Genomic DNA, 17902 nt, shown 5'->3' on the forward strand with positions numbered 1-17902 from the left:
CAAAGTATTTGTTATATAAATATATAAGTGTACACTGATAATTCGGTATAATCACATTCTCAATCCCGGGATTTGGTTATATATAACATATATAACCAATAATATAAATCCGATCATAGAAGAATTATGCAGGTCAGACAGAATGTCTGCCAAGAGTATTACAACACGAGGAAACCCACATCACTGATCATACCCCCAGATGATGTCTGAAGCGTCCCAATCCGAGGACTTAAGAAGACACCCTTCGTACTCCGAGCAGTTAAGTGGGCTCTCAACACCCGAATTAATTACACCGTAGACTACCAGTGACTTTGAAAAAAAAAATAAAATTCTGCCACCAGTTTCTTTAAAAAGACTATTGCTAAAGTGAAGGCAGCCGAATAGGCTAGAGACCGGAACGTCCTTCTTCAGGAAAATTCATATGTTCCTAAAGGAAGCCTTTGGGCCGTACCATGAACCATGTCTACGATATGTAAATTATAAAAATATCGAGTTTTCCACTAGGTAGTCAGGTATATCACTTTTCCACCTTTCAGTGTATATCATAATCAATAGCGCCTACTATAGCCACTGGAAATATTCATATCTAATTAAATCATTAATCCAATAATTTATAAAGCATGTTACTGTAAATTAAAAATGGTCACGTCGTATTGACTGGAGACCATACAACTGCGCAGGACATGTACATATATCATTAATCGCAAGGCAAAGCAAAGGTGCAATATTATTTCTCTTAATCCGTTATGACGGCAAATGAATGGCATCATTGGAGAGGGTTCAGTCGCAGGAATAACAGCTTTACGTGCCTACCCTGGTATAGAAGCGTAATAATTTCCAACTTTCAGGACTATTTTTGGCATTATTCGACAAATATACTCAAAAACCTTTTTACGGCCCAACCTTGAGACAGAAATACCAAAATCTTGGGGTTTCCGTGGCCTAACATTCGATATCTAAGGTAATAAGACAGATAAAGTTAAATATAATAGCACAGGCAAGTACTTACCTACTGAAATAATTTTTCAAAGCCTTTTTTAAATCTAATTAAAAACCCTCAACTTTCGTATACTTATTTATTTCCAAGTATTTGTACTATTGTTAAAACAGTTATATGTTATATTTTGTTTATTTCGAAGTAAACTAAGATTTGGGTAGACATTACTATCGACTTTAATGGGTAATGTTAAATTCAGCACAACCTAGCATACAGATAAAATATAGAATGTATAGCTTTAGCATAAATGTACATTGTAAATATATAAAATCAGAATCCTACGACATATTTAAATAATATACAAAAATATGACAACTACTTAATATATCAATATTTATAACAATAGTCATTACTACTTCAAAATATAATTTATGTATACCTACTAATTTATCGATAATTTTAATTTACGTAGACCAAAAATTCTATTATAATACTTAATACTAAGGAATATATGGTATTAAAAAATCATATATACGAAATAAAGACCTGTCGCATAAAATAAGACATACCAAAAAAAATCACTTATTTCGTCTCAAAATAAATCAAATAAAAAAAACTTTACAGAATTGTACTTCGTATTTTCGAAGAAGATATGTTACTTTATTTACATACTTATTCATTCATGTTTATAACAATAACATTATATACATTTAATCAATACTACAAACAGAAAGTAAATAAGTAACTTTTTTTAAACATTGGTTAAACTGTTGTCAAACGTAAGCATTTGGACTGCAATAAATTCATGCTATAAAGTTGTTAGATTTTTGCGATACACGCCATCCATAAATATTGTTCAGGCCTTGATTAATTACACAATGCTGCTTTCTTCGATTTACAAAGAAATAAGCTTTAAACTAACACCCCTTAGTTTAAAGGTAAATCCGATTATATTAGATTAGATCCGAAATAGATTTATTTAGACAAGGCTAATTTTTGAACTTTATTATTCAGTTTCAGAGTTTAAAATAAACTTTCATCCATAGTACAATCTCTATTTTAAAGGGAAATACCTGATTTACATAACACATCAAGTGAGGAAATTAAGTCACCAAATGAATAGTTTACATATGAATAGTTTTAATAAACTTAATGGTAAAAGTCAACACTTTAAATTTGTAAATATATTGCATGTTATTAAAGCACTTTTAAGCAAAATGTAAGTAACAAACCAAAGAAAAATATATTATATTTAATATGTTCAAATTATAATTTTAACATTATACAGCTGAGATAACTAACACAATATTTAATAACTACATTATCAAGACCCTCATAGGGCTTAAAAAATTTTGTACATCACAACAAGTCGTAAAGTCATTTTATAATTTTCAACCAAATTAAATGTCATCGTATTAAAATTTTGAAATATTTCCCAAATAGGTTTTCATTTACAAATAAAATTTTATTACAATTTTTCCTTATCACATACTGCAAAATATAATTTACAAAACAATCAAAGTTAACAACTAAAGAGTTTTACTCTACATGATTGGTGGAATTACATTTTAAAACAATAAATCTATAATAATCTACAAAAATTTATAAAACAAATTCAATGAGGTATATAATATAAGTCTATTATTATTGTTTAATATAGAAGTAATTAAAATCTACACATTGTCTCTCAGTAACATTTTAATGTTAATGTTTAAAATATTTACTTGAAGTGTGTTAGCATTGGATAATTGTGCACAAGTATTAATATGACTAAACAAATTATAATTGTTTTATTGCTAAATAACATAACATAATACCTTGAGTCTTTTTTACAGACATTTTCGTATCCTTAATCCCGATTGTTGTGTACATATTTAATACAAACAGTTTGTACCATCAGGATAAATATTTTGTTAAAAATATAACAAGCTACTGTACCTTTTTTAAATTTTGAATTTTTTTTTAAAATGCTTTTAGCAATTCAAAAATTCATAACATCTCCAGGACCGGTACTTTTAATAGACGTTTGTAAATAATACTTTTTAAGGGTGTCATGTATGCATTGGTTACAAGCCAATGATGTTCTAGTAAACAGATATGTCATTAACGCATAAAAAGTGAAGACTAGAAAACGTCCAAATTGGGATGTTTGCCTTTAGTCGTTTTCTTCATAATTATGCCAGTTATACGTTATAATACATCATAATTATGTAGTAATGCGCTTTGCGTTATTAAAACATCTAGTTATCCCTTTTACTTATTTTTTTTATCAAGCTATTTTTACTTGTAACGAAATGTAAAATAAACGGTCCCCGGCGCGGCACACTTTTTTCTGTTGTTTAGTATGGGTATAACATATCTGTTTATTAGAATCAAATCATTGTTACATGCATAAATTATCATTAGTTTTCTATTAACTATTTATTATTATTATAATAAACGGCACAAGTGTAATATATCTTAAGAAATGTTGAATTTGTTTCATAAGATACTTTTAAAAACTTGAGGTCATATTATTATTATAAGGAATACCTTAAAATAGTTTCTATGAGCTTCTATACAACAGCCAACACTATGGCTTATACACCTAATAATAAAAAAGCATTAAAGAAACATTAATAATAACTGTTTAAATGTTAAATATTTTCAATACATAAGTAATATATAATTATATATTCTACATTTTCAAAATAAAAATTTAACAATGTAGAACTACAGTAAGTATAAAGTAAATTAATCATTATAGCAATTATTGAAATGATAATCTTTCTATGAAATAAAATACTTTAAAGCTTCTAGTAAAGATTCAAAAATAGATTATGACATTATTTAGAATAGCTAGTTCTATAGTAAAGACAAATATATACATAAAGTATGTATTAAAATAACTTAGCGTTCACGGCGAGCTCGTTTTGCCCGCGCTGTGGGCGCCGATGGATTATGATCTTCATCATCTCGTCGCTTTGCTGGTAGATGAGGCCTTTGTAATTGACTTTGAGCTGTCAATTGAAGTTGTAGTGCATGCGTGTTTAGTCTTTCAGCTAATAATAACGGCTTAAGAGCTGCCATTTTGTGACTGTACAACGTAACACGCGGCCTACTATTAACTGCGGCGGTTAGCTGTTCTCTTACTGTCATTTCGGTATTTTCAGAATTATTATTCCAACTATCATTATCCTTTTCATCATTTTCATTTGTTTTTTCTGTCTTTTGGGTTGTCTCAGTGGGTTCACCATTATCCGGACTACATATAATGTTAACTTGTGCCCTCACCTCAGCGTCAAATTTAGAAATAGTGCTCACCAGTGGTTTTGCCCAACCAATATGCAGTATAGGTGTCTGACTACCCTCTTCCCATTGGCAAATACCATCATAAAACCTGACAAAAATGTATTTTTCATGTAACACATTATTTTGTAAAACATAATTATGGTATATATTGTTAATATTATATATGTTTTGTGGATTCTTATTCTTTTGCAATTTTGTGAAAGATTATGTAAAAATTTAGAATAAGTTAATAATAAATTATAAGTTAAAAAAATCTCACCTTAAAAGTGATGCAAAACATTCAGGGTCTTTTAAAATAGATCTCGCTGAATGTCCTGAACTCTCAGCTTTCATCAGTTGAGGTATTAACTCATTTGCAATCTCAGAAAATTCTTTATAAATCTCTTCATCATCTCTTGAGTAGTTGTAACTGAAGGAGAAATAAATAATAATAAATTTTTATGTTGTGTTCTTATTTACTACAAATTTAAATAATTTATGTCACTTACTGCCTGATGACGTCACCAGCACATGCCCACGCTTGGAAGGCTTCCTTGTACATCTTGTGTCTATGATAATAACCTCCTTGAAATGTATATGGGTACACATGACGATCTTCGTAATGTGTTCTTGACGAACGAATTGATTGAATATACAATGAAGCTGAATCTGGCCTTAAATTACTTGATTTTATAACTCCAATTTCATCATTAATTGTTGAACTCTCTGCTGCCTCTGTGTTATTGGCAATTTTCATGTACTCATCTAAGTCTCCAAGATTACCCAAAGCCATGGGATATGCTTCCAAATGACCTGAAAGGTAAGAATGTTTATAAAGAATATATGCCTCGTTTAGTCCTTGTACTTTATGAATCATTTAATCAAGTTAAATCAAATTAATTTAATAAGGTAGATTCTCTGAAGGTCTTCTTAATTTTCATTGTCCTGGATTCAATTATATTAAAGCTACCACTGATTCAGAATACAGTTGTAGAGCAAAGAGCTCATAAATAATCAGCAGTTATTATAATATTATTGGTATATTAAAAAAGATTGATTATTAAATACTATAATTCAATGAATACTATTCTGCATAAAAATCAAGGAACACCTACCCTACACTTTTTTTATCATCATTATATTTTAAGAAATATCTTATAATATATTTATTATAAAAGTGAAAACTTTGCCCAAGAATTGTAAAATTGACTTTTTGATGAAAAATCAGGGCATGGCAAGATAAACAGTTCTTCTTTAAATTTTTCTTAAACTGTCACATATTCAAAGTCTTTCATTAATCATCACAATACGAGATAACACCAGTGTTTTTGCCCAGTTATTAGTTTGCATTTGTATCTCTTTTCTTTTAGAATGTGTCTGCATCTGATAGTAATCATTTTAATTATAATTATACTTCAGTAGTTGTCTCGTCAAAAAAGTTATTTAAATACTAAAAGACACCCACTTACAGTTATTTATAATTTTTGCTTATGGAATAGGAATATAATAAATACAAACAAAAAAGAGTTGTTTAAATTTGAAACATTACCTTTATCATAAAGTAACCATAGCAGTTTATGCTGCATGAGTGCTACTTCATGAACATCAATTGTGGGGGTTAAAGTAGGATTTATGGATGAAACCAATGCAGCCAGCTCCATTATCCTGGTGCACACAACTGGTTTGCCTGCCACATAAAGCCATGATCTTGCGAGCACTCCTTCTCCTACTGATCTACCTCTTTTGTCTTCATTACCTTTGCCATGCCAAGTAACCTAAAAAATTACAAAATACGACAAATGAAAATCAACATTCAATTTAGGCAAGGTTTTGTTATAAATCTTTCTCATAGTAAAATTTTAATAATCTATAAAATATATATTAGTTATTATTACATATTAGTATCTTACTTCAGCTGTATTTAACCCATCTTTTCCAAAGACTACCCAAGCATGATCTTCTGATAAGGCAAGATGAACATCATTTTTGCCTAATACTTGGCAGCCTGCAGTAACAGCAAAAGCGACACCAAAGCAGTCCAATTTATTTCCCGTCAAGAAGCTATAAATTGACTGGAGATGGGCTCTGTCTTTGTAGTAGCTTCGTGTTAACGAATTCCAAACGACATCAGCTACTCTTTTGACCAAATCACGGGTGGCTAAGTCACCGCTTAGTAACTTCGCATCAACGCCACTACGCATTAAAGATACAAATCGCTCATAAAGAGTTTTTACTTCGTCCCATTCCACAGACGGAAATTTCATCTTTACAAATTTATTTGATGCCAAATTTACATCTTTATCACTATTTTTAACGTTTGTTAAATTGTTTTCAACTGCCCCTACAATGATTGAAAACAATGCCAAATCTGGTTCTTTAGTGCTACGCAATTGTTCTTCAAATAGATCACAAACTTTTTGAATACTGTCTATAGGAAATATATGTTTATATTCTGATAAACTAGACATGATTTTTCATTTCACATTGTTTCAATTTCAGAAATAAACAACAACATCAGCAGACGCCGGTTAGAAGTTGACATTGTTATTAAAAATATTGCTATATGAAAAATAAAAATAAATCAGAGGGAACACCCTCTGATTTATTAATAAATCCTTCAATTAACCTATAAAATATAATAATGTTTTAACTATACAAAAAAGCAGAAATCAGTTATTAAGTTAGTAAATATATATTACAGCTATTAGCTAGTACAATAATTAGCTTGACTACTGCGGATCTTTTATGATAGTAACAGTTAGAGTGAATAAATGCTTCTCATTTAAATAATGATTTAAAATTTAGAAGTTATCCTCTAAAAAATATTCTAAGAATTGTATTATTTACACAATTCACCTTCGACTATAGCTGATAGACTTTAGTCTTTAAAAATAGCCAACAAAAAAAACGGTTTGTCGTGTCTTTGATGTCAATGTCAATGTCAGGGCAAAGGCAAAGCAAATTAACAAAACTGAAAACAAAATATTTTTAATTTAATGAATCTATTTGCAAAGAAACCTATTGTTACACCTAAGAATTAAATAGTATTTTAATTAGCAAACCCTTAAAGAGGATCTTTCAATAAGTAGTAATGAACAATTATCAAAATGAAAAACAAAATAAACGCTATCGCAAAAAGTATCACTTTATGAAATTACAAGTGAAAAGTTTAATAATAGTAGGTCCTTTACTTGATTAGAAAATGTTCTACCATTTTGAAACTATTTCACTTTAACTTATTTATATTTATTTTACCATAGGAAAACGCTGCGTTATGTGATGAAGTGGCCAAAATTCAAGAAAACATACAAATCGTAAAAGACGAAAGAAAATTTCTACTTAGAAAACTTCTTGAATATGAAAACGATGTTGACATAGGACATACATTTTACACACATGAATCACTACCCATGTCGAATGGCTCAAAAACCAAAGCGAAAAAAAGAAACACAAGCAACCTTGAAGATACCACAAAAAATATTTGAGTCGACTGGATAATGTTAAGACAATAATGAGTTTTATTTTAATTGTATTTATTTATTTATAGTGACCTGTTAAGATAAATACTAATAATAAGCTGAATATGACTAGAATCAACTAAACATAGAAAAAACCTTAGTTGTTAGTAATAAACTAAAAAAGTTGTACCCAATGTTTTCATCTGCATTTGATTTATATTGTTATACAAATAAAAATATACTGTTGACCTATTAAGGTCTACACAATCTTTTTTTGCTTAAGTGATTTTATCAATCCAGAAGTTGATTTGTATTTTTAAAAAGTTAGCAATAAATGATTGCAATGAATTTTGCTTATACATATTTGTGAATAAACTGATTAAACTAAGAGACTAAAATAACATGTATTGTAAGCATAAGTTGGAACTTATGCTTACAATACATGTGGCATTGGACATAAATAGGAATTAAAATAGGGGAAAACATTGAATCTTATTGTTTCTTTATATTTTCAAATAAAGAACACCATAGAGGATTGAATAACTTCACATTATTTTTTTTATTTTATCAAGGCTAATATCATTATTATAATTATTATTTAAAAAAAAAAAACAATTTAAATTATATATAATTATACTCAGCACATGATAATTTTTATGTTCTTTCCCTGTTTAATTTAATTCTTATTAAAATTGTTGATCCATATTTTTCATAATGTTTCATGTTTAAATAATCTTCCACATATTCATACATATTTAAATTTTCATTATGTAGGATGTTTAATATATTCAGACATATTAGTAAAAATCATTATTTTCATACATATTTTATTATTACAAATGTACAACAAATGAGTAGTTGGTACAGAAGTTAACTTTAAAATATAAATGTATAACAATATCCTAATACTCCATGTAAAATAAACCTAAACTATGTACTGTCATTATCGGAATCATTGTCTGCAAAAGACAATAGTTGCTGTTGATTACTTTTTGATTTTGATGTCTTTTTTGATAAAACTTTATCATCTTTTGATTTCTTACTTGACTTTCCTTTAAAAATTACCTTTTGGTTTAGGTCTGCTTTAGTTTGTGCTTCTATTTGCTTAATTTTGTCTTTCTCAGCCTCTGCTTCTTCGGCAGTTAAATCACCTTTTTTTAATACAACAACTTGCGGTAAGTCAGTATCCTCGTCATCGACAAAATCGTCCTCGGAATTTTCAAGTTTATCAAATTTATGATTAACATTATCGTAACCGGCTTCCTTTTTAAGAACTTTTAAAAACGGTGGATCTTCTGGTTTAATATAAGCAATATTTCTCTTTCTGTTCATATTTTTCGTTATTTGTTATTCAATGGATCATCAGTTGTTTATTTTTCGTCTTATATACCATAACTTACTTGTTTTATGCAATTGTTTGTAGTGTTTGTATATTTATGTTATGCACTAGTTTGGCGGTACCTCTTAATCGTGCAAGTAATTTCTACTTTGGTTCAGCACTAGAAAAACAACCAATTATATTTTAGGTAATTATAACTTAATGCTAAATGCCAAAATATTGACAGATGACATATTTTGATTATTTATTCAGATATTTTATCTGTCAACTACACAGTTTTTTATTGGATGTTATACTTAACATTACAAGTTACAAGTTCATAGCATCATCGGTGGAGGACGAGTATAACACTCCACCGTGAAAATGAAGTCATCTCTTATTGATGTCCACCATTATTATTAGTGACGTCACTAGCCCCGATCCTCGATTGCACTGGCTCCGCCAGAATGCTGTAACTTCTGCGAAAAATGATAATTTATATGTTATAAATTTACCTTTCATAAACCTGCGTTAACCCTGTTTTAATTTCTCGATCTCTCTCTTGTCATCACTTTCGTTGATGGTTAAATAACTTGTGATTAAAATACTTATCCAGTCGAAACCCAATGGTTTACCCAAAAACAATGTTTTTTACGAGTTCTTTAAGGTTAGATTATACTACAGCTTAATTTAATAATTTTGTAATAAAATTTAAAATATTTAACAATTGATAATTTCCAAACTCTCTTTTCCTTTATGAATGAGCTAATAATTATTTATAAGTACAAGTCAAACATGTTAATCCTCATTTAAATAAAACTATTTATAACGGATGAATCGCGTATATTAATTATTTTTATATATAATAAATAGTTTTATTTAAATGTGTAATCATCGCGAAAATTTAAGACAACATTATGTTAATCCTCAGTCGACTTTACCAACTGATTAGCTTGACTAAGATTTAATCTTCGATTAAATTATTAGAATTCGATTAATTTAATCACGATACTAGTTTAAATAATAATATTTAAACAAACATTTTTTTATCGAATTTAATTTATGTATAGATTTGAATACCTACAATGTTAACAAACCATAAAAAAAATCTCATTATGGTTAAATACAGACTAAAAACATTTTAAAAAATATACTGTTTACCGAGAGGGTAAGAAATATTACTATTTACTGTAGTCTGTGAAAATATACTGCAAACAGCTATAGTGTACAGCTCCAACTACTAAATTTAAATTATAATTTAGGTTTTTTGTATCGCCATTTTTTATTCTATTTCTGATCTAAAATTAGTTTTTAAAATGTTTCAGTAATCCCCGTTAATTTTTGCTTCACTTGTCTTGTTTTAATCAGTTTCTTATTCTAAGCATAGACTACATAGTTATTGTATACTCTTTGGCATAGACATAACGACATGTACACTAGCTTTTTCAAGCATCACGAAAACGACGAAAACAACGGGCTAGTGTGTATGGAAGTGCATTTGACCGATTGCGCCGCAATTAATATAACCGGGTAAGTAATAAGAAAATGTGTTATTTGAATAATATGAAATTCAAAATTAAGTCGTACTTGTATTTTAAAAAGAACTATACTTAGCGAAAATGTCATTGTTAATCTTACGGGTGTGTGCACTCTTATTCTCTCACTCTAAACATGAGGTTTATATGATAAATTAATGTATTTTTCTGTTAAAAATGGACTTTATATGTAGATATTTCATAATTTGACATTAGTGGCGCTATAGCTATGTTTGCGCACGGAAGAGGTTAGAGCCTAAACCTTTCTAATTATGACTTAATTTCTTTCAGAGTAGCGTGTGATGAGGAATGATTGAAAATAAAACACAATTGATTGGATTTTAATTAAGGAAAACATAACCAATAAGATACGACTTCTATCAGTATGGCAACTTTAGAACAGCAAGCTTCTAAACTTCTCGATTTCAACCAAAAATTGGATATAACTCTACTCGATAACATCGTTGGATGCCTTTATTCTACCGTAGGCGACCAACAGCGTGTCGCACAAGATATTTTAACAGCCTTAAAGGAACATCCAGATGCATGGACTCGTGTAGACACAATTCTAGAGTATTCCCAGAATCAGGAAACTAAATACTATGCTTTACAAATATTGGAACAAGTCATACAGACAAGGTGGAAAGTATTACCAAGAAATCAATGTGAAGGTATAAAGAAGTACATTGTTGGCCTTATTATAAAAAATTCATCAGATCCCGTCACCATGGAGAGTAATAAGGTTTACTTAAAAAAACTTAATATGATTTTAATACAAGTTTTGAAGAGAGAATGGCCTCATAATTGGGAGACTTTTATAAGTGACATTGTTGGGGCATCTAAAACAAATGAGAGTCTTTGCCAAAACAACATGGTCATTTTGAAACTCCTCAGTGAGGAAGTGTTTGTCTTCAGTACAGGGCAACTTACACAGACAAAAGCCAAACATCTTAAGGATACTATGTGTTCTGAATTCAGTCAAATTTTCACTCTTTGTCAATTTGTCCTTGAAAATTCACAAAATGCACCTCTTGTGGATGCTACACTTCACACGCTATTAAGATTCTTAAATTGGATTCCCTTAGGGTATATATTTGAAATGAAATTGATAAGCACCCTTATATTTAAGTTTCTGAATGTACCGATGTTCCGTAATGTAACACTAAGTTGCTTGACAGAGATTGCCGGTGTGACAGTAAGTAACTATGAAGAACAATTTGTGGCACTTCTTGTACAAACCATGGAGCAATTAGAAGCCATGCTTCCTCTCACAACAAACATACGTGAAGCTTATGCTGCAGGTCGAGATCAAGAACAAGTTTTCATTCAAAATCTTGCTCTATTTCTATGTACATACCTGAAAGAACATGGACAGTTAATTGAGAGAAGAGGACTTACAAATACATTGATGAATGCACTTCGATACCTAGTATTAATATCAGAAGTGGAGGAAGTAGAAATTTTCAAAATATGCTTAGAGTTTTGGAATGCATTAACTGCTGATTTGTATAAGATTGCTCCCTGTGCACATTCGGCGGGGTTATATGGTTTGGGAAAAACTGGAGGTCGGAAAGCCTTGTATGCTGATGTACTAAGTGGAGTTCGTTACATCATGATATCTCGGATGGCTAAACCTGAAGAAGTTTTAGTAGTTGAAAATGAAAATGGTGAAGTGGTAAGAGAATTTATGAAAGATACTGATTCCATTAATTTATACAAAAACATGAGGGAAACCTTAGTGTACTTGACACATTTAGATTATACGGACACGGAGAGGATAATGACAGAGAAGCTCCAAAATCAAGTTAATGGCACTGAGTGGTCCTGGAAAAACCTCAACACACTTTGTTGGGCAATTGGCTCTATCTCAGGAGCTATGTTGGAAGAGGATGAGAAACGATTCTTGGTAATTGTTATCAAAGAGCTTTTAGGTCTGTGTGAGCAAAAAAAAGGTAAAGATAACAAGGCTATCATAGCCAGTAACATAATGTATGTTGTTGGGCAGTATCCCCGTTTCCTAAGAGCCCACTGGAAGTTTTTGAAAACAGTTGTAAATAAACTTTTTGAATTCATGCATGAAACTCATGATGGTGTTCAAGATATGGCCTGCGATACTTTTATAAAAATTGCTTTAAAATGTCGACGCCATTTCGTCACTACACAAGTGTGTGAAGCTTGTCCATTCATTGAAGAAATTTTAAGTACAATAAGTTCTATCATCTGTGACTTGCAAACCTTACAAGTTCATACATTTTATGAGGCCGTTGGATATATGATTAGTGCACAAGTTGATCAAGTTGCACAGGAACAATTGATTGAAAAGTATATGTTACTTCCTAATCAGGTCTGGGATGATATCATTTCACAAGCTTCTCACAACGTTGATATACTTAAAGATCCAGAAGCAGTTAAACAGCTTGTAAGTATACTTAAAACCAATGGCCGAGCCTGTCGAGCATTAGGTCATCCATATGTTGTGCAACTGGGCAGAATTTACTTGGACATGTTAAATGTTTACAAAGTTATGTCAGAAAATATCAGTCAGGCTATAGCATTAAATGGTGTGGTAGTGACTAAACAACCACTAATCAAAAACATGAGGATCATCAAAAAAGAGACCCTAAAATTAATAGCTAGTTGGGTGTCACGCTCAACAGACAACAGCATGGTGTTGGAAAACTTTATTCCGCCATTACTGGATGCCGTTCTTTTAGATTATCAAAGGACATCAGTTCCTGATGCAAGAGAACCAGAAGTTCTATCATGTATGGCAGCCATAGTCTATAAACTTGGTGGACATATTACTTCTGAAGTACCCAAAATATTTGATGCTGTCTTTGAGTGTACTTTGGAAATGATTAACAAAGATTTTGAAGAATATCCAGAGCACAGGACTGAGTTTTTCCTTCTACTGCAGGCAGTCAATACACATTGTTTTAAAGCATTCCTAAGTATACCTCCAGCTCAATTTAAATTGGTGCTGGATTCCATAATTTGGGCATTTAAACACACAATGCGAAATGTTGCGGACACAGGATTACAGATATTATATAGACTGCTACAGAATGTGGAGCAGCATCCACAAGCAGCACAAAGTTTCTACCAGACATACCTATGTGACATATTGGAGCATGTATTTAGTGTTGTGACAGACACCTCTCATGGTGCAGGTCTTACAATGCATGCTACAATTTTAGCATATATATTCTCTTTGGTAGAAACTGGTCGCGTTTCTGTTCCACTAGGACGAACTGCAGACAATGTCCTTTATATCCAAGTAAGTATTATGTAGTTAACTTTTTCATTACTTTTTCTATTATTAAGTTTCATTAGATTTAACAAAATTTAAAAAAGGTTTTAACATTTACATGTATTAACATTTAACATGCACAGAATATATTTTTAATAACTATGTAAATTAATCAGAATTACTAATAGTCAAATATTTAATTATTTTCCTCTGCTATAGAGTATGTATGTGAATAAGTATTAAATTTTATATATTTTTCTTTACAGGAATATGTGGCAAATCTTCTAAAGACAGCATTCCCACATTTGACAGATAATCAAGTGAAGATTACTGTCCAAGGGTTGTTCAATTTGGACCAAGACATACCTGCTTTCAAGGATCATCTCCGAGATTTCTTAGTCCAGATAAGAGTAAGTGTTGATTGCAATTATATAAAAAAATGTAAATTTTCCATTTATTTTAAATTACAAGAATATGTCATGAAAAAATATAAAATTATATAAAATATATATAATTGTATTCAGAAAAAGCTTTAATTATGAATATTTTATTAACAATACTAAGAAGTACTGACAGTATTTAAGCAGCATTTTAATAAAAATAAAAATTGATGAATTGTTTCGTAAATCAATTCATACAACATAATACTACACATGACATTATATTCTTATTAAACTTTCAATAAATATGACTTATTATCTGAAAAAAAAATAAACTAGTCAGTGGTTTAGTAAAAAAAGTCTTATGTTGATCTAAGACTATAATGTGATCTTGCTGTGGCTTCAATAATAGGGTCATTGTTTATAGCCAGTACAAAAATAATGTGAAATTAGGAATAAAATTAATGTTAAATAATATATTTTTTTCTCTGAAATATCTATAATACGTAGACCTTTATTACTATTACATGTGCACCAATAAGAAAATATCAAAAAAGTCATATATGCTATTATTTAGGAATTACGATTTATATAGCTCAATCGACATTGACATACATAAGAATCGATAAATACTTTCTTTACAATAGGAATCGCTAAGTTATTAGAATGACATTTTTTATTATCTGTTTCTCAGGAATACACAGGTGAAGATGACAGCGACTTGTATTTAGAAGAGCGATTGTTTGCACTTCGTCAAGCCCAGGAAGAGAAGCGGAGGGTACAATTATCAGTGCCGGGCATCATTAACCCTCATGAATTGCCTGAAGAGATGCAAGATTAAATATTATTTAAGTAAGGAAGGTTAACAATGGTAACAGTTCACTTAATATGAAATAATTAATAAATGTCTGAAGGCAAGCTATTTTTATCCTTTGTCAAGCATGATTTATTGATACAATTAATTGTGTACCAAAAAATGTTTAAGAATAATTGAAAATTGAAAATTTTTAAGATAAAATAAGAGATATTATATTTAACTCTAAATAATTTCATTAGATGTAATTATGTTAGTTATAAATTTTCTGCTTTTATTTTTGTTGACCACTCTCTGCATTTATAACCATAATGTTGCCACATTCGAGTGGACTGTTATCATTAAGGCAGAAATCTTGTGCTTGTTAAAATAATACCTTGCTATGTCAGTATGTACAAAGAATCGCCTGAAACAATGGAAGATGATGAATGTAAGTTGCAAGGTTACATCAAAAACCTCAAATAAGGTATGTTTTACGAGCATAAGACGCAGTATAAGGCCTTTTTCTATTTATAGGTAAAATCATGCAACAATCTACATTGCTAAAGAATAATTCCAGAAATAAGTATTTCTGTTTTCAATATTACATCAGAATGTAGGTAATGAAATCTCTGTGATGGCTCCAGTGTCGGATGTACAACATGTGCATAATGGAATCTGAGTATTATGAGTAGATTCTAGGAAAAACTAAGTGAATTGCTGTTAGTAACGTTTTTTATTTTTTGTTTAATGTTGTCAAAACTAACTTAATAATGATTTGGGAATCAAACATTCGAGATTTCCGAAAGCGTTTTGGGTCCGTTTCGAAATCTTTCAATTTGTGTTTGAAATAAACAGATAATTGTATCACAAGTGTTTGACTTAAATTATTTCGATCACTGTTATCACTGTTCTAATTGTAATGGAAGTCGTTTATAAGAGATTTATGTTCTCCGCCATAATCTTATTAACCACAGCGTGACATTACATATTTAAAGAGACTTGAAAAACGCTTAGGTGTCCACCTACCTCTCACCTCCATCCTTGTACAATATTGTATTGTTAACAGGTTGCAAACTATAAAATTGATATTAAAAATAAGAATGAGTGAACAGTTTCTGAATATCTTTTATACTAAAGGAGAATTTTATAGAACCGTGTTAAGTTTTAACTAGCTTAACCTATTGAACAGAGTGGAGCCACGGCATTTGATGCTGTTTTTCATAATTTATCTCGAGAACTATTGAAAAATCTTTCTCTTTTTATTTCAATTTGGGTTTATAATTAAAATTATAATATTTATATATTAATTGTCATTTGAAGTAGATTGATAATGATTAACGATATATCATAGTTGGTATAAAAGTAAAAATCCTTCCTTTCCTGTTCCTATAAGTTTTATAATAATATAGATATTATATCTATATTTATAAATATGTTGTTTTTTTTTTCTCCGTCAAATGAAACGTTATCATTATTTTAATGATAATATCACTGTTTCGAATTCAAATTGTCGATCTTTCTCAGTAGTACCAACTTTTAGCAAAATCAATAAATAAATTAAATGTCCTCTTAGACCCCTTTCCGTATAATGAAACGAAAAGGGGTCGCAATACGAGATAATGTTAAGACTCGGGACTAAGCTAATAAACCAATATTCTTAAATCTTCAGCAGGTTACAGAATGCTTCTGATGATATTTTGGTCCTGACCGATTTCGGTCACCACTGCGAATTTCTAGGTAACCACGCAGGACATAATAAGACAAGTGTGACCGCAAACACAGATGCACTCTCTGTGCCCCTTGCTCTCATAATAATCTGATGGTATAGTAAATCCAACAATACGGGAAGACTTCAGTCACAGGACTAACTGCTTCTTGTGTCACGGGAGTTACACATGTCACTTCCAACTTCGAGACTCCAGACAGCTTTTGAGATTTTTTTTCACTGAAAATGCCTGCGTCTTTCTGGATCGCAACACATCAGGGTTTGCGGCCTCAGATTTTACTGCTAAACGACGCAATCAAGCAGCATTAAAGGAGGTATTCTAGTTTTATTTATTGAGTACCAGAACAACCCATTTCAGAAGTCTCATAATCTTTCAGAACCCTAGTCAATATGGTGGTCCCATAAAAGGATCCATAAATCTATCTGGTCTACATAAATTCCAAACTGGCAATTTATCTAAAGAAATAAGATTTTAAATATATGTATAATATGTTACCAAATAAGAAAAAACAATTAATTTCTAATGTCATAAAATGGTACTTTACTATTAAAAATTAAAAAATACAAAAGTTAAAAGTAATACAATGCATTACATTAGAACCTGCAGTAAGAGATTTCTTGATATCATTGCTATGCCATGGGCACCAAATATAAATAGATCCCAGTAGACTTGGTTCTGCAACTTTGTATAATTGTATTCTTCTTTTTACATGTACATTTATCATAATAATTGATTGCTGTTACATTCGCAATAAAATATTCTTCCGCATTGTATTTCTGAGAAATGTGGCTGATAATACTATGAACTACACTATATTTTACTGTAAAATGATTATGCGTGCAATAAGTAAGGCCTACAGTCGCTTTTATATTTTTGCATCCTAGAAATGTAATATAGAATAAAAGTATATAAGTATGGATACTCCTCAAGAATCTAGATATCGACTTGAATATTTCAAAAAGCAATCATAGTAGCTGATAAAAGCGATGCTGGATACGACTGTGGCTATGCTTGATACTATACTCAGTTATAAACTTAAATTTAGAACGTGAAAGATAATTATTTATCCTATATATTGTTTAGTAAGTAGCTAGTAAGTGTTCGGGTATATATGTTTTCTTTCATAAGGCAGTATAAACTTAGCACAAGTATTGAGTTAGTAAAGGTAAACAAATGCGTTTGCCGTACGATTTTTCCTCTTCATTCCTATTTACCCTTGCCACTACTATCA

At 30.3% G+C, this 17902-nt stretch overlaps 3 protein-coding genes across 4 annotated transcripts; 1 reads left to right on the forward strand and 2 right to left on the reverse strand.

Moving 5' to 3' along the window:
• Positions 1–3332: 3332 nt before the first annotated feature.
• LOC124532041 (menin) lies at positions 3333–6754 on the reverse strand. Its single transcript, XM_047106667.1, has 5 exons — positions 6118–6754; positions 5757–5982; positions 4717–5020; positions 4488–4637; positions 3333–4316 (listed from the first exon to the last, which is right to left on the reverse strand). The coding sequence occupies exons 1-5, from the start codon at positions 6673–6675 to the stop codon at positions 3827–3829; spliced, it is 1728 nt and encodes a 575-aa protein (XP_046962623.1). The 5' UTR covers positions 6676–6754; the 3' UTR covers positions 3333–3826.
• Positions 6755–7711: 957 nt separating this feature from the next.
• Positions 7712–9236, reverse strand: LOC124532097 (uncharacterized protein KIAA1143 homolog). The gene has a single exon (XM_047106778.1). The coding sequence runs from the start codon at positions 8995–8997 to the stop codon at positions 8596–8598; it is 402 nt and encodes a 133-aa protein (XP_046962734.1). The 5' UTR covers positions 8998–9236; the 3' UTR covers positions 7712–8595.
• Positions 9237–10275: 1039 nt separating this feature from the next.
• LOC124532096 (exportin-1) lies at positions 10276–15808 on the forward strand. Of its 2 annotated transcripts, none has more exons than XM_047106776.1 (4): positions 10276–10513; positions 10815–13795; positions 14035–14178; positions 14843–15808. In XM_047106776.1, exons 2-4 carry the CDS (start codon positions 10904–10906, stop codon positions 14987–14989), a joined length of 3183 nt encoding a protein of 1060 aa, XP_046962732.1. In that variant the 5' UTR covers positions 10276–10513; positions 10815–10903; the 3' UTR covers positions 14990–15808. The 2 variants fall into 2 exon arrangements, with proteins under 2 accessions (XP_046962732.1, XP_046962731.1); XM_047106775.1 differs by having other exon boundaries at positions 10280–10513; positions 10810–13795.
• Positions 15809–17902: the final 2094 nt, after the last annotated feature.

The sequence above is a fragment of the Vanessa cardui genome, chromosome 8 (genome assembly GCF_905220365.1).
Source record: "Vanessa cardui chromosome 8, ilVanCard2.1, whole genome shotgun sequence".
NCBI lineage: Eukaryota > Metazoa > Arthropoda > Insecta > Lepidoptera > Nymphalidae > Vanessa > Vanessa cardui.